We start from the raw sequence: 23,691 nt of genomic DNA on the forward strand, positions 1-23,691 counted from the left end.
GAGTGTGCATGGTCACAGGACAAGCTGGCACATGATGAATGGGAGCGTGTGCCTTGGTGTGGTAGAACAGGCCAGCACCCTTCTGCATTGTGCTTCTTGACTGTATGTGGGTTTTGATAACTTCTGGATCACAAGAAGACGGAATTACAAAAGCAGCTGTTTCTGGGTTTAGATGGTCTGCCAAAATTTAGTAATTTTACTGGTAAAAAGTAGATCACCTGGGCAACTAACCTCTCTACACCCTACTCCACTCTACCCCGCCCCCCCACTCCATGACACTCCACACCACTAACGTTTAGCCATGATGAACAGCATCCACACTGGTGTACAACGTGGCGAAAACACATTGCCATTAGGTGCTGTATAGGTGAGACCCATTGACTTTGCCATGGCTTGTTTATATGTCATCCACCTCTAAGGTAGGCCTCCTGAGCCCAGGAGGCCGGGTGCATTGTATTACACATGTGGACATTTAAGTGCAAGCGTATATGTCCCTATAGTAGCCTCTCTCTCTTAAGGGCTTCTATAAGTGTTCAGGGGGTAATAGGCTAACATATAGGCACCCAGGCAACCCAAGATTGCCATCTCTATTAGGGTCCCACTGAAAAGTGTCATGTTTGGTATCAATCAACTTGTCTCATCAAATCCGGTTTTGTACCAAAGTCAGATTTAATGCGACATGCACCCACGTGGCTACTTTAGAGGTTTCCCACCTGGATGCTCCAGGCTTACCTATGCCCTGGCTGACAGCTTACAGCTGATGCCGCCAAGACAGGAATCTTACCCCATGCCAGGGGATGTGAACACTCCCAAGAGTCAGAATCCAAGGCCTGCCTAGGAATGAGGTGATACCCCTCCTGACAGGTTGACTGGTGCAGTGGCACATCAAGACAGTGAGCTTCAAAGCTTACACCGCCTCAGATATGCATCCAGACTGCCTCACAGCCAACCCCTGCCCCCAGACACTTTTGCTCCCGGATAGGCAGGAAAATTAGACTGTCAGGAGGTGTAAACCCCCAGAAGGCTAGCCACAACCCTAGGGTGGACTACTTGATCAAAAAGCCAAGGAAGGTTTCTGCCATTTTTAAAAGTGGCTGAATAGAGGGTTCTGGGCAGAAAAAGTGACACACCCCTGGATGTTGTCACCTCAGGGGTGGATTAGCCGCTGGGCTAGTAGCCCATTAGCTACTTGCACCCACACTCCTAACACCCCTGAATCTAGGATTTAAGTGGCAACCCTGGCACCACAAAGGAGAGACCAGATTCTGCGAATTCAGGTCCTGCTCAAAGCAAAGGCAAGATTCCCTGCACCTGTGGCAACCACCCTGCAACTGCCTCGATTCGGATCATAGACCAGTTCCCCAAGACAGAGGAACCCCTCCAAGAGCAACATTCAACTCTAGAACTCTATTGTATTAGAGGCACTAGTCCCCTGCAGCAAGCAGGTACAGAATCCTTCTGGAACGAAGAACCACTACCATCAGGCTCGCCCAAAAGTAAATGGTATAGTGCATTGTGGGAAACGTAGTCCTGGCCTCCAGCAAGATTCAGGCAGCTACCATTTCCCCCCCAGACTACACAACATTGAAGTAACTACGTGCTGTGTTTGCTACTACCAAGGCTTGTTGCTGGCCAGCCAAGCTAACACTACCTTTACTCAACATTGCACCTCGAGGGAACTCCAACACCTTCAACCAGACATCTCAGCTGCCCTGTTTGAGCATTTGTACCCCTTTCATCGCCATCGCCACACAAGTGGTAAAACCAGCTCCCACTTCAGCGCAAGTAACAGTGGGGCACCACTCTGCACTGGTTAGTACGAGCCAGATAGAATTCAACTGACTGTCGTTGCCTTGCCCTCTAATGGTTTCCACTGGACTCAATCTGCAAGTGACCAATTGTTACTAGTGTTTTTCTCTAGTGACAATGTTAACGTTTTGTTGTAGTGAATTGTACGGATTTATTTTTCCTTCTAAAGTCCATAACTGAGGTTATACAATCTCTGCTTCTAACAAACCTAAAGAGCTCATTCCCCATGCACATGCATGATTAATCCTGCGTATCATATCATGGTGGGAAACCTCCTTGCCTTTTAGAAAGCACAAAAAATGCAGTAATTGTAGGCCCATTCACCCCTCCTTCTCATGAAGGACAAGTCCCACTTCCATCCTTTGCATGTACATTTCAACTGCTTTCCATTTCCACCTATTTCGCTTATATGACAACACCCACCTACTTTCCTTGTTCGACCACTCCGGTCACCTTCCTCTATATCAGTGGGTCCCAAATGTTTCAGAACCACAACTTATTTTTAAAACAAACTTTTGCGACTCAACCTACCTTTAACGTACACGAGGCGGAGCGATTTTTTAATTTAAGTAAACCATCGTGTGGTAGCACACTCATTTACAGATTGCACATTTTCCATTGAAATGGCCCCTAAATTTGCATAGACATACAGTTTTACTGATAAAACTAAATAGCACACATATGATGTGTGAAAATCGTCCTTCTGTGAATGCTTATTTGTGCATCACCAAGTGTCTTGATTCGTTTTCATCCTACTACAAATCTCTATTTTTACAAAACAAAAGTGCTACATTTTTGCTTTAATTGCTGGATGCATACAGTTCATTTACAGGTATTTGCATTCTATCGAGTATCATAAAAAGACAACATCCTACATTCTCACATAATTCACTTTATTGCAGTCAAAGAAAGAGAAGTAAACGCCAATCTCCATGTTAAATGAATAAAGCATCCTTACACTGGACCTCTGTCTTTGAATCACCGGCAAATGTGACAAGCTAAACATAGAATTTAAAGGCAACTTTAGTCATTGCTCTGACTTTTCCGACTCACCAAAAATCAGCTTGCGACCTACAATTTGGAATCAATGCTCTATATCATCATTACTGCCCCGTTCCCCTGTATTGCCACTGGTACATTTTTCCATTGTATGATTTATCAACTGGTTCTCCTAAACTGTTCTTTTCTTTATCTTGTAGGTGTATTCCTGTCTTACTTGACTGGAGGCCCATTTCTGCATCATTTTAATGTCTGACCACTTCTGCCTCCTTCCCACTACACCTACTAAATCCCTCCCACGCCAATACAACCATATACAGCTTGTTCCCTTACTGGAGCATAAGCTCCACCACAGAAGGAGTCTTCTCTTGTCCTTCAACAGAAGGAGCATTTATGCTAATTTCTCTTGAAGAAGTATTCTAGTCTCCAGCAACTCTTACGCTTACTTCTGCATTTTGTCTTACAGGTCACTTTCTGCAATCTTTAATCTAGAACCATTTCCAATGCTTGGTTCATGACAGGGTCCCGTGTAGGGCAACTTGGCTTCTTCCTTTTCCTCCATCCCATTCACTATACTACTCACTTCTTTATAAAACTGATCAGTTACTATTTAGGACCTCCCCATATCCTTCTCTTGCAGGTGCATTTACGTCTCAATACGATGTTGAACCTATAAGCCAATTATGACCAACAGGTCAAAGAACAGTGAGGGGGAGAGAACATTCCAGGACTAAGGAGTGTATCTCCCTCAGTCACTATCCAAACCACAAACTGCATTGTATACTGTATTTCAAGGAGCTACGAATAGTCCTTCTAGGACAATATTCTATACCCTATTTCAAGCCTGTGTAGTCACCCAAATACAGCTCAGAAAACTACAGAACGCCCAAAACGCCGCAGCCAGACTGGTACTTGCCATCCCCCACCACAGCCACATGACAATACCTCCAACAACTCCACTGGCTCCTTATAACAACCATCCCCAGCGCTTTGAGACCCTCACGGGTGAGTAGCAACTCTACAAACCCCTAATTGTTGCTGTTCAGCACATAAAATTGCCAAACGACAGAACATTCCAGGAAGGAACGAAACAAAACAAATGGAGAAGATTTCAAAGGTTATGTCCCAGGGTAAGTACTAAAATAAAGGTATACTTCCTTAAAGGTGTTGGTGTTTACTTAAGTCATCAATGGTGCTATGTGACCATTTGCACTTATTGCACACTCCGTTCTCTTCTTGGAAGTGTAGGTCCCCAATTTCAGTCTCACCGTTTAATTGTGTGCGTAAGCACATTTGCTGGATATCGGGCGAGTGTAGTGTGCACATCATTACGTCTGACACGTCACAGTAATACTCATAACAGACCATGGAAGTAGTATTTTTTTCCCCATGGATACTATCATGGTTTCTGGTTTAGAATTCACTATAAGTGATTCAACACAGTGTTACCTTATCACGTCTTTGTACCATTGCTACAACGATGCATGTATAATTCACACTAGATACAAGAGAGCATTTATATGCGGTATACAACCTTTAGCACGCATCTTTTAGCACGCACTACCATTACCACGCATCTGTTACAACGCATACCATTACAACGCATAGAGCTTTGAGGCGATCTGACTTAGGGAATGGCTAGTGAATAGGTTAATTTACTATCCAATAACCTTCTCTAGTGTCCACGGGGACTGGTGTTGGAATAGTAAATTAAACTATTCACTATCCAGCACCCAAAGCACTATGTGTTGTAAAGGTATCGAGTTGTAAAAAATGCGTGGTAATGGTATGCGTGGTAAAAGTGTGCGTGCTAACATCATACATCCTTTATATGCATGTGGGAGTGCTCAGCTTTGTGTGAAAGAAATGGATGAATGTAGCTCTCTAAGCTAATGTATGATTTTAATATAAACCCCGGAGACTAAATCATAAAACAATATATTGGAGTGCTCCAACAATGTTTAAATAACACTGAGAACAAATAACCCCTCTCCTGCCTCTATGTTTGGGCTAAGTGATGCTTCACCAGGTGAGGGTCGCATGTTAGCCAGCTGTCGGCCCGCCTGCATCAAATAGGAGCCGAAATCAACCGGGGTCGTCCGGGCCGCATCGGCACGAGGGACAATCAGGCGGGGTCCCTGAACCGCTTCCTTTGTCTGGCCAGCACCCCCGCTGGATGCGCCGCACACCCGCCGATGAGAGAAGTTTTCACCTGCGGGGCTGGGCACCATTGAGTGGATCCCCCAAGTAGCTCAAGAGTCGGTGGGGGCAACGCTGGACAAACCGCCCATCAGCCAATGTGCAGAACGCCTCAGACTCTTTCGTTTTCTGCCCACATAGATGGTTGGAGGCCCCCATGAGTCGGGCATATTGACGAAACTCATGCTGCCGGTAATGTGTGAGTAAAGTATTTCTCAAGAGTTTAACTGTTTCTCTCCCCTGGAAAGTGGCATCGCACTGCGTTGCTGGCTGCCAAACTCTAAAATGACGGCCGCAATATGAGGGGGCACAATCAAAACAGTGCAGCAATCATCAGCTGCTTTTTCGCACTTTACCCAGCGCCACAACCACTTTGAAATGAAACAAAAAAAGGGGGATCACCACATTGTTACAGCCCAAATCAATCTCCATTAATGAGAACTACACTGCAAAGGGCTACAGAAAGAGGGCTGGACACGGCAAGAGTAAAGGTCCTCACAGCCATGAGATGAGCCTGAACTACTAGGACGGAACTTGGAAGGGCTCCGTTTAAATAATTTAAAGGGAAATATAAGACCTAGGGGGCAAAGGGGATAAAACTACGACTAATTGACCTGCAAGCTGCGAGAGACAAGGAATAGCATACAAGTGAGAGCACCACTGTAGGTAGGTAGGTTATATTATATATAGGTGTGAGCAATGGCACTTGGTGCTCGAAACGCGTAACAGAGGAAAGTTTCAATAAAGATCTACCCCGCCTGGGAAGTGATGGGATTGTGAAAGAAATAAAGAAAATATTATATATATATATATATATATATATATATATATATATATATATATATATATATATATCCAACACATGAGTTTTCCCCATTTTGAAGAGCCAACATCAGGTAGGTATTGTGAATTTCGTTTTAATTGCAGGAAAACAGCGTGGCAAGAGGAGAACAAAGTCCATTTAAATCACCAGCCTGACGCGTTTCCATGCTCTCCCGAGCATTTCCTCAGAGGCTTTGAAAAATCTGTAAGGAGCCTGGAGTATTTCAATTGTTGGCACCTGCTCCAGTGGGCGTTGACGCCCCCAGAGCCTGCTGGTGCTTGTAGTTTTAATGAATCACGCTTAGAATAAGCTGCTCCCAGAGTAAAATAGTTCATAAAAAATAATAACACCCCAGTGGGTTTGGAAATTGTTCACTTTACTCTGCGCTGTAAATAACATCATGCAACACGACCTTGCCTGCCACTTCATGCTTTTAGCCACGCTGTTTTCCTGCAATTAAAACGAAATTCACAATACCTACCTGATGTTGGCTCTTCAAAATGGGGAAAACTCATGTGTTGGATATATATATATATATATATATATATATATATATATATATATATATATATATATATATATATATATATCCATCCATCCTCATAGCTGCTGCGGTCGGCCGCCCCAACACTCTTTGCGAAATAACGGCCATAGCGAAGGAGATATATTTATAACCAATTTAGAACCAGCAGGCACAAACTCTAAACATAAAATACCCAACTAGCCTAAAGGGAAATATAAGACCTAGGGGGCAAAGAGAATAAAACTACAACTAATAGACCTGCAAGCTGCGAGAGACAAGGAATAGCATACAAGTGAGAGCACCACTGTAGATATATATAATACATACATACACCCGTAACAGTGGATTCCCTCCAAACAAAACAGGTCCGGACCACGGTATTGTGCCTATTTATTACTTTATTTTGTGCTTGGAGGCATGACGCGTTTCAGCTCCCACCAGAGCCTTGATCACAATTTATATTTATATTTTTGTTGTTGTTATTATTATTATTATGGCAGGAACCAATTTAGAACCAGCAGGAGAAAACTCTTAGCATAAAACTCTTAACATAAAATACCCAAATAGCCTATCCAAGAATGCAACCAAAAAATTCAAAAACAACCTTATTAGAAAACACCTAGACACGCTGATCTCGGACCCCTACTTCAACCTAAACAAAGGTATAATTATTAATGACTAGATATTTTTCACCAGAAAAACGGCTAAATGGTGCACTATCATTTCGAAGATGATTAACCCCTTCGATGCTGATGACGAGCTCAGCTCGTCATCACCCACGGGTGGCGTGTGCTGATGACTAGCTCAGCTCGTCATGTATCGCGGTAATTTAAAAAGTGCCGCACAGCGCAAAAATCGCCGCAGCAGCGATGCGGTTAATGTAAAAGTCACTAACAACATTGCATATGGCACAAAATTTAAAGGTCATTCCGTCACCAAGACGGAGAGCGGATCTATACGTAACTATTTACAAGAACGGAGTTGCACTTCTACAAGCAGCTAACAACGAGCTAGATAAGTTCGACAACCTATTTTCAATGCTAAAAGGGTGGGTAGATAACTCTAAACTCTCTAATCAACAACAGGCCACACTACTCACCTCCAACAATACCTCCACAGACGTTGCAACAATCAGAGACCTTATAGATCCACACTTTACAAGGATACCAGGAGACCAACATGATCAGGAGGCTCATTAGACGGAAATGATACAGAGACAGGTGAAAATTCCACACCATATGCCAATACCGCCCCGACGCCACCTAAGCGAGATACCGCCCCAACGTCACCTCAGCGAGAAGAATCAACGCCTCTATCTTGGGAATTAAAGCCACATCAACAAGAAGAATCAAAGCATTCTTTTCTCAAGATTACAATTCTCCCATACGTAGGACAGTCAACAGGACAATATTAACAAGAGGCTCATTAAACAGTAATGATACCGAGACAGTAAAAATTCCACACCATATGCCAATACCGCGCCAACGCCACCTCAGAGAAAAGAATCAACGCCTCTATCTAGGGATATGAAGCAACCTCAGCATGAAGAATCAACACCTCTATCCCGGGATCGGTTGACTCCTCAGCGAGAAGAATCAACGCATCTATCTCGAGATGAGAACTCTCCTACACGTAAGACAGACAAAGGAATCCGAACTCAAGAAATAAAAGATCTGAAAGCTATCCCCCCTAGTATATCCCACAAAATATACTCACAAAGTACATCAAGGACCTTAAGAATATCTTATCCACATAACGTAAGATCAAGAGCGCAGGTCTCAGGGAGTGCATCCCACCACTCAAACAGAGAAGACACTAACTCCCAAACCAATGACACAAATAAGAAAAATGAAGAAACCAAAGTTCATGAGCCCCAGGACAAAAGCAAAACTCGAAATAGGCAGACACATATTCCCAAAATATTTCCACAATCTCAGAAAGAAATCGAAGCTCTTCACACAAAAGTGGATAATATGGCACAGGATATTTTTAATGCATTACAACCGTTGGAAAAAATTATGGCAATCACAGTGAGCACCCACGCCAAAGTCGAATACGTTCAAAAACTAGTGCATAGCTCTCAAGGAACAGAGTAGAGAGACAACCAAGGCACTGTCAAATAGGCATAACCGGCCAGACAGAAATCTTAAATACCTATCAGATGAAGAAACCTTAACATGATACGATCATATCAGCAGGAAGCTAGCAGCAGAGGGGAAGAAAATAAGTCAGTCCCGATCGATGCCAATAGAATATCTTGGCCTAAGAATAGGAAACCCTACCATAACAACCTGCAAGTCCTACTAACCACCAATACTCTAGAAATGAACACTAATAGCGCAGGGAAACCACCACTATGCCTACTGCTCAACTGTCGGTCCACAGCAAAACATGCCTTGGACATCGCTGCCTTCATTGTGAGTCAGAAAACAGACGTAGCAATCCTAACAGAAACATAGCTCTCTGAATCCTCTTCCCCGCTTATGGATCTTCTCGTTCCACCTCTTTCTAACATTGCCCTATTAGACAGACGAAAAAAAGACAGGTGGCAGTATAGCCTGCATTCACCGATCGGATATAGAGATCAACCAAATACAATCCGACCCTCTCGAATCTTGTGAATATCTAGGCCTCAATGTAAGAACTGCAGACAATCAAAGATGCAACCTACATACGCTTTACCACCCACAAAGAAATAACACTAATTTCATTGAACAGCTAATGGAGATCCTCACTGCTAACTCGAACAGTCACACCAATAATATATTCCTAGGCGACTTCAATTTACACTGGATGACAACAAGGACAAACAGATCATAGCACTAAAAGACTTTCTAACCGATCTAAACCTTACTCAAGCCTGCACACAACCGACCCACTCGAAAGGGGCAACCTTAGATTGGATAAGTTCAAGGACTAAAGACATTACAGTCCAATCAATTGTTCCTTGTGATTGGTCAGATCACCATGCCATGACCTTCCTGATACCCACAATAAAAAAAGAGCAGAACCACACAGCCTGTGAAAATTTAAAAATGGACTCGGGACACCAAAGAACCTAATATTGAGCTGCTAATAGCAAGATGTGAGAAGGAACTTAATCCGCCACACAGCTTACTGAACGCTAATGAACTCACTGAGCACTACACTAAATCAATGGCGAATTTAGTCATTCCACCATGCCGCTAAAACTAAATAGAATATCTGAGAAGGATACAAATCCATGGTTTAATGAGCCTTTGAATGAAGATAGGCGTAAACTGAGACTGACAGAAACAAAATGGAGACAGCACCCATCATCCCCCAACTTTAAACACTCAAAAAGATCCGAAAGCGAGTACAACAAAAAAGTAATCAATTCCAAGAAGGAGGGGCGTGGCTTGAGGCGTAAAGATGGCGGTCGCACTCTAAGAGTGCTCTGGACCACCTTCGTCATCCGCCTCGCATCCGCCCGCTTGCAGCCGACATCGGCTCCTATCTCATACCTGCTTTGACTCCCCGGCCTGCCGGCTCGGCCCTGGTTCCATTTTGGGGTGATCCGATGCTTCTCTCGCCCCGTTGGGTCTCCTCCCTCCTGGGGCCTTCCAACCTCTAAAATGGCGGCCTCAGTGCCAGTCCGTCTCTGGGCTTGATGTCCCTGCCCTAACGGTCCAGCATTCGGCTGCCCCGCTGCCTGCGTTTTCCCCCCCGTGGCTGCAGCCTATGAGGTTGGCTGGCTGAGGCACCTGGCGGCCCGGTGCTGAGGTGTGAAGCTCCCTCCCCGCGTTGACGAGCGGTGCGGTGGGTGGGCGGCGGACGAGACCTTTCACGCTGCTCACATCGCTGGAGGTGTGGCGCTGCTTGGAGGCCTTCGAGCGAGGAGGTGGGAGAGATCTGGCGCTCTAGGACGGCGGCGACCTGGTAAGTGCGGCCCGCCGGTTTGGAGCGCTGCGGCCAGAAGAGGGTACGTGAAATCGAGGGAGCCCCCCCCCGGCCCAGTGTGCGGAGCCCCCCGGCCCTCAGGTACAGAGGGAGACACTGTCTGGCGCAGGGTGTTGGGCCGGAGGCGCTGCGACCGCCGGCCCCCGGAGAATTGAGGCCTCCCCCACCCTGCCTGCTCCCTGCTTACTACATCAGACCGAGACCCGGGTGGAGGGGGCCCGGCTGCATATCAATCGGGGGAGACCTCTCTACCATCCTGCAGGCGATAAGTGCATCAGAAGCCTATGTGGAGAGCAGGATAGGAGAGGTGCGGGTGGATGTGGACCTCATTTGCCAGGATCTGCGAAACGCCACGGCCCGCATTACAGAGACAGAATCCCGGATCTCCACTGTGGAGGATGACGTGGGTACCCTCTAGTCCCAGGTGGCCCGTCTCCAGGGCGTGAAGAAAATCTGCGCCTCCTGGGATTTCCAGAGGGAGTGGAGGATGGGCACACTGACACTTTTATAGAGACCTGGGTCGCCTCAAGGATGCCTAAGGAGAAGCTTTCCCCCTGGTTTGCAGTGGAGCGAGCTCACCGCTCTCTTGAAGTTAAGGAATGGACCAAATTGATCACAGCACTAAATTGCACCCCTACACAAGTCGAATCTGCAAAATCACTAGGAATCACACTTGATAAGAACCTTGACATGAAAGCCCACATCAAGTCAATGACAAAAAGTGCCCGGTTTCACCTGAACTACATTAGAAAAATGAAACCACTCATCTCTACGGCGGACCTCAAACTGGCTGTTCAGTCATTAGTTATTTCAAGGATCAAATATGGATGTACAATTCTAGCAGGTCTATCGAAAGCTCCACTAAAAGCATGTCTAAATGTGGCAGCAAGACTCATTACTGGAACCAGAAAATACGACCATGTCTCCTCTCAGAAAGCATTAAACTGGCTACCATACGAAGCCAGAATTCAATTCAAACTGGCATGTACTACACACAAAGTGCTCCACTACAAAATTCCAAAGTATTTAGCTCAGAAATTAGAGCTCTCAGGGGGAAGCAGACCAGCTAGAAGTGCCAGAGATCTGCTATTGAAACTACCAATCTTCCGGAAGAAGAAAACATACGACAGAGCTTTCTCCGGAGCAGCCTCAAGAATCTGGAACTCACTCCCTCCAAACATCAGAAAAATTGCAAACATAGCAACATTCAAGAAGGAAGCAAAGAACTTCCTAACGAGCAAGCTCCTTCCATAGACGAGACTGCACACTTTATCATCAGGTCTATGACCCAAACGCTCGATCATGAACCGGTTCTGCGGGAGAAATAACGGAAAGCACATCAGAACCGCGTGGATAGAAATACAGTTAAACAGTGTAAAATGTAGGTTTGCTGAAATTGATAAGAAAGGCACGTACAGGAATACCATTTATAATAATGTTGCTTTTCACTACGTATCTCAATTGTTTCAAAATGATGCTCAAAATGTAAATGCTAAGCGCTCTGATAGCCAAGGGTCAAGTCCGCGCTATATAAAACTCTATAAATAAATGTTTTTAAAAACCAGAAAAGTCAGTCCATAAGTCCAGGGTCATGTGATATTTTGGTCGTCTATATTGGGTTTACATCTTTCCAACCAAGTACATGATCATAAGGCAATACGTGTTTTGCAAAGCCTTTAAGGCTGTGTATAGTAAACAAATATGAAAACAGCGTAATTGAGGCCAACCTGACATATGAAATCTGTTCCTTTCATACATGGGTTACATGCATTGCCTACTGTCGATGGTACAGGTAGAACTTAAAAAAGTGAACTAGAGAGAGACTGCCATAGTAGACATATTGCTCCTTACACATGCCAAGTACTACAATATTATTATAACAATACCAGACAGGACAGTCAAAATGTAAAAAGGAAAAGATATCAGGCTGCGTGTGTATAGGTGCCCGTGTTCTGGGACAAAAAGTGAAGAGAGATTAGTTCCAGAGGCTGGCGGCGGACTCACGGACACTGATACACGCTGCGCGACGTTCCTGCAGCCTGCTCCTTCCTGTGGTGGCCCCCCCCCCCTGGCTGGCGAGACACTGCCACGACTGGAGGGAACAACCCCCCCACCCCCCTCGGCCCTGTTGCTATCCTAGGAGCGGCCGCCTGCCTGGGGCCGACTCTGGGACTCGGAGAGGCAGGGCCTGAATTTGAAGGCGGTGCTGAGCCTGAACCCCACTGCCTTCAATTATATGACCGACTGTGGTGGACCAATTCATCACTAAGGCGACCCCTTGTTGTGAACCGCATTGCTGCCCAATACCGGGGATGTGACTACTCTCTAGTTAACCACCTGGACTTGAGGTGTTCCTGCTGTGTTGAGCCCTGCAGATCGGACGCGGAGCACGACTGACCCTGAGGTGCCTCCAGAGTGCTTCTTTGAGGTTTAGGGGTGCACTTCCCCACTAATCTGGCTCGGACCGGAACTGCTTTGTTCCCCAAATACTAGAGAGTGTGGGCAGACCTAGGGGGTGCCCACCACCGCAACCCACAAAATTCCTGGCCTTATATGAGGCGCCTCCCCGGCCTCGCCCTTTGCCTTTGGACCATCGCCTCACCCTGCCACGATCCCTCTAGCCTCCACCCAACTACAATATCTTTGGACTGGGCCGCTGAGAGCGAAGCAACTCTGAGAGCGTGAGATCTACTTAACTAACTGCTCCACTGCGTTCACGGCTAGTGCACACCCTACAATCCACGGTGTAATGGCGGGCAGAGGGCCCAGAAATCAGACTGCACAAGCGAAATTGGACAAATACGCATATGATAAAGGACCGCACACGACGCCACCTCATGGCAAAGCGCAGGAGGGCAAAGGAGGGAAGAAGGTAACACTGGAGGACATCATGAAGGCACTAGCAAATGTCCAGACAACGGTCGGAACGATCGACAGACGTGTCAACTGCGAGCGGACCTCCACAAAATGGCGGACAGGGTGAAAGACGTGGAAATAGTGGCAAAATCTCTGGTCCAGGACACGTCGGACCTCCAGGTCTCGGTGGCCCGCCTGGAAAAAGATAACAAACTGCTCACGGACAAACTGGACGACCAGGAAGGACGCGCAAGACGGAATAACGGCAGAATTATAGGTATTCCGGAGACGAAAGGGTCCCAGGCAATGGACCTATATGTCGAAGACCTGATTAAAACTAAGCTACAGCCTAAGGGACTCTCACACTTCTTATCAGTCGAACGCGCTCATAGAGTACCTGGCGGAAGGCCGAAACCGGGGGTGCCGCCGAGGCCGGTACTGGCACGTCTCTTCAACTTTAGAGATTGCGACGCCATTTTACAATCGGCAAGGAACTCACGAAAAGAAAACCAGGGCTCAGTGGATTCACCCAGTACGCTCTGGGAAGCGTATAAAGTGGTCCTCCGGGGACACGCTATGGCATCCATCCTGAGTTACAAATAGGAGCGCCAGGCGGAATTAGACAGCCTTGAGGCTGAACTTACATAGCCATTGAAGAGCAGGAGGCCCACCCATCTCCGGGAACCGCCTGTGCGGTCCGCTTACAACAAACGGAACTCTTGGCCAACCAAAGAGAAATAGCACTGAGCAAGATACAAGCCACTAGACACAGGGTGTATGAACTGGGAGGCAAGGCAGGGAAAATGTTAGCCTGGCTAGATAGGAAAGAGAAAGCGCATAAAGTCATCCCACAACTAACTTCTCCTGCAGGCTCCCCAATGTCTGACCCTGAAGGTATAGTTGATCTCCTAGCTGACCACTATGAACAAGTCTATGCTCCCTGGGCAGCCTACTCGATTGAAGAGGCATATAAATACATTAAGGATCTATCAATACCGAAGCTCTCTCCGGAGGCAGCGCTGCTATTAGAGGCAGACATTACCACCGAGGAAGTGCAGGCAGCTACTTGTGCATTAGCGTCTGGTAAGGCACTGGGGCCGAACGGGCTCCCAGATGAAATGCACAAGAGACTGATACAATCGACAGCCCCTTTCTTCCTAAGTATGATCTCCGACAGTCTGGAACTAAGAGAGCTACCGCGAGATCAGCGGCTAGCCATGATTGTCGCGATCCACAAGCCTGGCAGGCCTCAGACGGACTGTGCCTCATACCGGCCAATCTCGCTCATCAATGCGGAGCCTAAGATCCTTGCCAAACTGCTGGCATTGCGACTCACTCCTCACCTGGCGACATTAGTGCACCCTGACCAATCTGGCTTCATGCCACATCAGAGCACGGGCCCTTAACCTCCGACGGCTGCATGCAGTTATGGCACGTGCCCCTTATTTCAAAGACCCTGCTGTCATTCTCTCCCTGGACGCCACTATGGCGTTCGACACAGTCGAAAGGCCTTACTTATTTGCAGTGCTCCAGCATATGGGATTTAGTCCCAAATTTTGCGCTTGGGTTAGTTTGCTATACACTAAGCCACTAGCACATGTTGTTGCAAACGGACACATCTCACGCAACTTCCCACTTGGCCGTGGCACGATAAAGGGTGCCCACTGTCTCCGTTGCTGTTCGAGCGGATCCTGGAGCCGCTTGAGATCTGGATCAGATGGGAACCCTCCATCAAGGGGCTCCAGTGGACTGACATATGGGAGGATCGTATATCCCTATATGCAGACGATATCCTTCTATATCTCACCTCCCCGAGAAAATCTATTCTTGAATTACTGAATGTGTGTGAAAAGTTCGGCAGAGTATCGGGTTACAAGATTAACTGGACTAAATCCATCTTGTTTATCCTTTCTGGTCTGCCGCCTATCCTGCCATTGACCTGCCCCCTAAGGGCTACTACAGCTGCATTCAAATGCCTAGGTATTTTCATAACGTCAGACCCCAACGAATTCTACAGTCTAAATCTCAGCCCCCATTTGGAGCGTTTCAAACGTGATGTAAAGGTGTGGCAGACTCTCCCTCTCACGCTTCTAGGAAAGGCAGCACTCTATAAAATGATGGCTCTCCCCCGCTTCCTTTACGTTCTTGAAAATACCCCCTCCCTGGTCCCTGCACGGTATTTCAAAACTATAGCATCGACAGTATCCCACCTGCTGTGGGGTGGAGGGACGCCCCGAATCGCACAAGACAAATTAACTAGAAGTTGGTATGATGGGGGAATTGCACTTCCGAATATAGAACTCTACTACTGGGCGGCACATCTGAAGCAGATTAACTTTTGGTTACATTCCCCACAAACTGAACTGACATACCTTGCTGGCAGACACTCTCTGGAAGGTAGGGGTCTGCTGGGTAATTTATACAGCCCCCGCCCACCCTCTGCCTTGATAGGCCCAACACTACACTCTGTGCAACTCTGGTACCGGGCCAACAGGCGACTCAAAAGCTTTAAGACAATCACCCAAATGACAACCCTATGGTACTCTATTAGGTTGGGCCTCCCCCGAAATAGTAAGGGGTTCCAGGCCTGGGATAACATTGGTATGTCGGTGGTGGGAGACTTATGGAAGAAGGTTCGGGTGGTAGACTTTACCCATCTGCAAACACACTACGCTTTGTCTCAGACGGAGTGATTTAGATACCTGCAAGTTAAACATGCGTTACAATCTGCTATACCAGCTGGCACCATCCTGGAGGAATCCACTCCTCTCGAGGATAGACTCTTGACCGAACACATGCAGGACAGAGTCACTTCCCTCACATACAGGAAGCTCGTTAATAACCTCCCGGACGTTACCACCACACTGAAACAAAACTGGTCTTAGGATGTGGGCCCACTTGACGACTGAATGGCAGGAGGCTCTCACCTCTCCCCGTGAAGCCAGAGATCCCCTCTAGATTAAAACTGGTCCAACTCAAAATATTACACCGCACGTATTACACCAGACCACTCCTACACAAGATAATAAGAGCTATGCATAAGTTCTGCCTATGTGGTTGCGGGGAAGAGGGGTCATTTTTCCACACCATTTGGGACTGTAGGTCCATATCAACGTACTGGACGGCAGTGATGCATACGATTTCTCAAACAATAGGCATCTCCTTGCTGCCGGAGCCTCGGCGATGCTTGCTAAATGTTTGGGAACCAAATGACCTAAACCACCGACAGCTGGACTGGGTGATATTGGGCATGCTGATGGCAAAACGTAAATTCGCCAGGCTGTGGGGCTCTGCATTTTACTACATCAGTGGTGTAAAGATATGGATGGGGCAATGGTAGCGGAGAAGGCAGAATATATTTATCGTGGCTGCCCAAGCAAATGGGGTAAGATATGGGGTGAGTGGAACACGTACAGGGGGAATATATGCGAACCACCGAGCACTGCTGGGGACGATGAGGAACTAGACTAAAGGTATCTACTTGGGAGTATAAATGATGAAGTGATGTGTTCACAATGTTATGTTTTATACCTGTAACCTCGAACTGAGTGTAATTGCGAGAGACCCTCCATAATGTTTCTACATCTGATGTAAGAATCCTATACAGACTTGTCCTAATTGCTGTATTGTTTCAAAATAAAAATAAAAATTTTAAAAAGTGCAGAGAGAAAAGTATGTGTGGCCCAAACACAATTAAATATCTTCCAACGACTGCTAAATAAACCAGCGAAAAGTAGGGGGTAAAAAAGTAATTGTGACCTGAGATTTTTATTGCCCGAAATGGCAAGTGGTTCACTAAATTTTAGAACACAATTCAGTCCAAAATAGTTTAGCTAAATTGTGTGCTGATGAGGCTAAAAAGGAAATAAATAAAAGTTTCTTTAGTTGGCAAACCTCGCTGTTTTTTATTTTAGTTATTTCAAATATAATTTTATTTGTAGGGTTGAGACACATGAGCAAGATTTAGAGGACAAGTATACCCTATGCATGTAGTGTTTTAGAAAGGTTATTAATTATAGCCCTTAGAATAGCCTAGGACCCCAAGTGGCCGATCTAAAAGACTGAAACAAGTAGGAAATTATCTAAAGTACTCGCTGGAACATGCTTAAACCCATCTTGGCTTATAGGGACCATGGTAAGATCAGATAATTAAGCATGCTACTAGTACTGTGGGAAAGGGTCTAATAAGAAAAATCTATTTGGATTCTATCTGGGTTCTCTGTCAAGTGCTTATCCTTTGATTAGGCACTTGAGCCTATTAAAGTAGGGTTTTTGGTTTTCATTCATATCTCAATCTACAGCCGTTGCAATTTGGTCTCCTTAGTTTGAGGTCTTATTCTGTTGCCTAGGCCCATACAACCACTCCTGCAGTCCTCTCCAATAAAGACAATTCACAACCCCAAGTAATGTCCAATTATTCCAGTGCCTGCGGACAATAGGAATACTTCCATCCCATGTATGGCAAATTCTGTCTCCTACGCTTATTACATAGGATTACTTTCTACTCGTACCATTCTTACCATAACTTGGACAGGAAATGTTTGGAGAATTTTTATGGGACAAGTTTAGACATACTAGTGGCATGAGACAAATGTCTCAAACAACATCTTCGTGCAGGCATATGCTAAAATTTGTCCGAGCATCAAATTAACCTGAAATGACTTAGTCTCTTAGGAATACGGGTCAATGTTTCCTTAGAACAGTGGTTATCAAACATTTTCGACCCACTGCTCCCTTGACCCATTGGCCGTTGCCCGTGGCTCTCCACCATTCCTTTTTTTGGAGGGAGGGGGGTGGGGGGGGGTGTTAGCCCGGCCTCTGGAGTACTTGCATTTTACTCCCTGAAAAAAACTGGGATGAAGCTGATGAAGGTTTTATAATCATATATTTAGGGTGTTTCGTATTACTAAGGCAACAACCGTAATAGAATATTCCTAGTTACACTTCTTTGTACATGCCTTTTTTTGAGAACTTTCTCAAACTTAGTTTATCCCACTTACAGTGTTAGATAGCACCCCTATGCATGTAGGCCCTATTGCCAAAGTGTTTTTTGCGCTTGAAGAATATTTGGATGCACTTCCTTTTCTACCCATGTCATACATGCCAACACACCTGTCTCAGTAGGGTGACTCAATTTTTTAAACCACATACAGCTTTATTTGTGCTGTCTCCTCCCTCCAATTGCCTCCAAATCAATGCAAGTAAAATAAATTCCTCAGATTTTATTCTTTTTTTTTTTTTTTTAACGCCCCTCTTTCTTGCTTACAAAAGTTTGCATTATGCCGTATATGGTGTTTTACTTCCCTGTACTCGAGGAGAGAGCAAGCCTGTCTGGAAATGTGTGTGTACTGAAAGAAATGTGTAATGGTAGTACCTACGATTCAAGTACAAATGCCAATACTTAATAATACTTAATGTGTTTAATAGACAGGAACAACTGTACATTCCTGATAACTTGCATTGTATTGGTGTAAAATGCATTTGGAAAGAAACGAAACTATTAACGAGTCTAAAAAAAAGAAATAAGGATCGTGGGGATCCAGTGAAATATGGAGATCATCTCCCTCGAAATGCCATCAATTAAGCACTACGTTTCCAGTTTTAGGCATGTCACTTACAAATCATCAACATCATTAGTTTAATTAGTTAAAGTGAAGCCAACAGACCCTTCAACATTAAATGGTTTAAATTGCTTGGTCCATGGCTCCCCTTGCTAGGCTTGACGGCTCCCCAGGGAGCCACGGTGCAGTTTGGGAACCACTGCCTTAATAGTTCATGCTGTCTTACAGTCCTTTCATATTAAAACCTATCAAAGAACATGGTTCCACTTAAGAGACCAGCCCATTTAAGAGAAAAAATCAGCACAATGTCAAATGCCCAAACCTACAAAAGTAAAGGGAGCAGATCAATACTACATCAAGACAAACACATCCAATACGAACAGACAAGCAGAGGAGACGTTGGAAAGGCACATTATCAAGAGATCCTGCTTTACTTCCCGACAACCCCCATTCAGAAGAGCACAGAACTTACACCAGATGACAATGTCAAAGTCTTCATAGGCCGAGGTCAGGAACTCATGCAGATATGGACGCATGAGCTCCACTCCAGTCTCAGCACAGGAACGATGGTCTGAGAACAAACAAGGACATTAAAAGCATTATACAGTGCATTTCTCCTATACAGGATAACAGTTCCAATGTCAAATGGAGTGGTACACGAAAGAAATGGACATAATAGTGAAGGATAAAGTTGTTCAGTGTATAGGTAAGAAAACATGAGACCGCTGTGGATATGGAAATATATTAAAAGAAAGGTTTGGGAGAGAAGGAGTTTGGGAAGAGAAATAGGTAAAGACAGGAAAATAAAAAAAAACTAGAGCTGCAACAAATATGACAACAGCAGATCCAAAAATCAGGACAAAGAACAAATTTAGACTTTTTGGGTAAGAAAGAGAGAATGTTCCTCACAACTCTCACCAAATAAAGTGTAATCCACATCCAGCACTAGCAACTTCTTGCCCTCTCTTGGAGCGTTCATTACCTCCACCTTGTGGTCTTTCACGCGCCGTGCGATCTTAGCAAGATTCTCTTCCCTGGAACAAGTTAGAGATTCTTAAAATAAACCAGATTTCATCAGACACACACAACTGATGACCACAGGCACTAATGCCACATGGTCAAAGCAGACAAACATAGGCAAAACATACAAAGAGAATGTGCAAGATACAAATAGTCATTCAAAATCAACAACAGCTAAACACCCATAAATAAAGCATGCATAGAGAGAAAGGCTACACACATATTGCATGTCTAACAGGCCATCAAAGAATGCAGATGCAGATTACAGATACACAGAGGCAGGTAGTGGACCTGCTTACACACAAAGATACATGTAAAGTGCACACATACATATGCCCAAAAAACAATTAAATGAGGCTCTTTGTACACACAATCATGCAGGGGGAGCATGTACAGCAGAATTCACATAGCCATTTGAAAACTAATCATGTACACATACAAAATGTGCAAAATGTACACGGGTGCAGAGACCTCATCCTTGCCTACACAAACACAAGATATCTACACACAAATGCCTGCAACCTTACACCTACCCAATCAACTAGACACACTAGTATACTCACACAGGCACAAGCAAAGCACATCCCCAAAGTCATGTGTAAAACCTGCAACACAAAGGTACATTTGAAGCTTACACACATAAGAAAGGTTGACCTGCAAATACACAGCGTGAACTTTACACACACAAGCACAAATTAAGTCTGTAAACAAAGACATTTATGAAGCCTGCCAACAGATGCATACTGAAAGCCTCCAATCTTTTAAGCTCCTGTCAAGCTTACACACTCAGGAATCCTGCACAAACTCAAGGGCACTTCGATCAGCAGTATTCACCAACACAGAAATAAGAAACGCTTAAGCACAAAGGCACACTAAAAGTAATCACAGAAATACATCAAGAATAAACATACACAAATAAGAGGTTAAACACATTCTGTGAACAAAAGAATCTATATGCGCACTAAGCTATGTGAAGTAGTGTGGATACGTGGAGTCAGAAATACCCTGTTTCAAGCAGACATTTGTAAAAAAATGCAGAGCATATGAATAATCATTGCAAAAAATCTATTAAAAGTGTGCATGTACTGTCATGAACATGCAACCTACATAAAATCGCCTGCCATCAGTATTACATAGAATCCTCAGTACAGAGCAGCATCCTAATTTTACTTACCTGTTCTCTACTTCAACAACTTCCTCTTCAATGTCAAAGTCGTTGACAATGTCATCGTTGTCAGGTGGAGGACCCAGAACATCTTCCTAGAAACAAAGGCATGAAGCTATAAATGGCCAGACCTTGCCTTTCCAGGTTTTAGTCAGTCAACCACAGAGGAGGTGAGAGAGCTGGTAAATACAGGGGCAAGGAGTTACCCGAGTTCATTGGGAGGCATTACCGTAAAACTTCAAATAAATCACTTAATTCAAAACTGAGTCTTCAACAAAAAAGGTTTCAAACATTCAAAATCGGGAATTTGAAAAACAAGAAAAATAGGGAAGGATCGGGACAATGGAAAAATTTAAATTAGAAAAAGGAAAGACAGAAATGTAAGTGGGAAGTGTATTGGGAGTTCCTATCCATGAAAACATTTAATAAAACTATTCCAATCCAAAAGTTCTTTATTTCGGCCATTTGAGACCATAAAAGATACCGTAAAAACATTTAAAACACATGCAAACATACAATATAAAAACAATGCAAGGAAGCAAAGGACTAATTAATCATGTGCATAGAAGACTCTGAGAAATGAAAAACCCAATTAACTACAGTTCGATACAGTTCATTTCACATTTGGAAGTTAGGAGTTAACCTTTCAGTATTTTTCCCCTTATCTGCCACATGGCCATTAAATACTTGGCTACGGCAAAGACAATAAAGTGCAGAGTGCTTGTCTTCAGAATTCTGTATGATTGTAAATAGTTTCTAAAGCCCAGATTCCTACATAGTGGCACTAGCCAGTACTTTCTCGGTCTGCTGTAAGAAAAGCAAAAAAAACAGTACGTGTAGTTCATCCTCCACATTCGTGCTGCACCCAGGGCAGATTTTGTCGTCCAGCATTGTCCATTTACTTGTAAAGGATTTAAGGGGCAGTGTGCCAAACCTCCACTGGATAAAAAGTTTCCTTGCAGTGATAGAGAATATAATGTCCATACATTCTTCAAAGCAGAAAGAACTTTTGGCGGCCAGGAATTATTCAGTGAGGGAGCCGATTTTCAGGGCACACACTAGCGAAGTTAGGCTCTTGTCCTTAAAAGTCTTGGTGAGCATTTTGCGGGACACCCCTAGACAGCCTCTTTCGGGATCATCCCACAGATCAGCCAGTCCCAGTCGGTAGAATTCTCGTTTTACATATGCCACCCATGGAATTCTGTCGCAGGAGTTAAGACTCGGGAAGTGCTTCAGATCTTGCCTATAGTGGGAGAGTTCACTAGTAGACCAAAGCCTATGCCAAAACCTCAGTGGCTTTAGAGCCAGTTCATCCCTTATTGAAGGAAGCCCCAAATCTAGTCTCAGTGGTAACAGGGGTGTGCCTTGTGGTAGAGCCAGCAAACGTCTAAGGAAGTTGTTTTCCACCTTGACAAGTTTTGTCTCAACATTATGACTCCAAAGCTCACCACCATAGGATGAAGCTGCTCTGGCTAGGGTTTTATGCATCTCCAAGGCTGGACTATTACAAAGCTGACGAAATTGAGTAGGGAAAACGAGAAAGGGAAGAAGAAAGAAGACTGTAAGAGAGGGAGGAATCACATTGAGAAAAGAAAGCACTGTAAACAATTGAGAAGTATTCATTTGAAGTAATCAGGTGCATTTGGGGGGGGTGTGGCCAAGCAGCATGGCCGACAGGACGTGAGCTCCACCAGCTCCGTTCCGAAGACCGTCTAAATCCTGCTATTTCTCCTGCCCGGACCCTCTCGTTTCCGGGAAAACGTGTCAGAGAGGCGGTGGAAGTCCCGCCGAACCCCTGTGCCTGGGGGACCGGACCCGTGGTCGGTAATCCGCCGCGATCTGCGGCCTGGCTGCTCCTGCAGGCGGCGCCCGCGTGCTCCTTCACGCGGCACCGCGGCTTTGGCCTACTTGCTGGGCCGGACAGCGGAAGAAGTGAGCAGCGACCCCAACCTGAGGCTGTAACCTGATGCCCGCCGGCTGACTGCTGTGCGATCCTGACCCGGGACCGGGAGACGGCGGTGCCGGAGGACTGCAGCCCTACTGTAATGCGGTGAGGAGGGGAGAGGGACAGAGGTGTCGGCCATCTTACGCAGCCCCGCTGGGCTGGAGTGCGGAGGGCCCCCCCCTCCCTGATTGCTGGGGCTGCACGGCCGGAAGACGGAGCGCCTTCATCTGGGAGTGGGGGCTGTGGAACCAATCTGCCCTGGCCCCCCCCCCTTGTGGTGCGGAGGTGCGCGTGGGGCCCCTGGTCTGCTGTGATTCTCCCGGGGCCCGACCACTCTGGATCTGCCCTCCCGCTGGCTAGTATCCTGTGCCGCTGGCTGGTGTCCTGTGCCCTGAGGCAGATCGGGATCCCTGACACTTGTGAGGCGCCGGGGGGGCTCACGGAGAGGCTGTTGGACCCGTGGACGTGCGGCGCCCCTCCCCCGGCTGTCCGCCGTTTTGGACTTGGTCTTGGGCGGCCTCCTTGGGATCGGTGGCGGCCGCTAGAAGAGTCTGTCTGTGCCCCGCTCTGCCCTGCTCGCTGGTAGAGGTGAACCCGTGATACTGCGCTCTGGTGGCATCTGAACTGTGACCTGCGTTGCCTACTGCGATCTTGGTCTTGTGGACCCGTGCACTGCTTGCCCATTTTCCCTGCGGCGCTGTGGTGGCGCGCGCTCTACCCTGCTTGGGTGGCTTCAGAGAGGGCCCCGCTGAGAACATTGATCCCTGGGGCTGCAGATATGACAGGCCGGACTGGCCGTGGCCCTAAGGCTACCCAACCCAACACGATCACGCAGTACACTACCCCTCGTCTGCCACCGCAGAGGATCAC

At 45.9% G+C, this 23,691-nt stretch overlaps 1 protein-coding gene across 4 annotated transcripts in view; it reads right to left on the reverse strand.

Moving 5' to 3' along the window:
* The window catches only part of UBLCP1 (ubiquitin like domain containing CTD phosphatase 1), a 261,687-nt gene that overhangs the window by 205,952 nt on the left and 32,044 nt on the right, over positions 1-23,691 (reverse strand). For all 4 annotated transcript variants that reach the window (XM_086931215.1, XM_086931213.1, XM_086931214.1 and 1 more), the window contains exons 4-6: positions 20,886-20,971; positions 19,610-19,725; positions 19,164-19,262 (exon numbers count right to left, since the gene is read on the reverse strand). In XM_086931215.1, coding sequence (XP_086787341.1) covers positions 19,164-19,262; positions 19,610-19,725; positions 20,886-20,971 — 301 coding nt within the window. The remainder of the gene's footprint in view (positions 1-19,163; positions 19,263-19,609; positions 19,726-20,885; positions 20,972-23,691) is intronic.

Source organism: Lissotriton vulgaris, chromosome 7 (genome assembly GCF_964263255.1).
Source record: "Lissotriton vulgaris chromosome 7, aLisVul1.2, whole genome shotgun sequence".
In the NCBI taxonomy this organism is placed as follows: Eukaryota; Metazoa; Chordata; class Amphibia; order Caudata; family Salamandridae; genus Lissotriton; species Lissotriton vulgaris.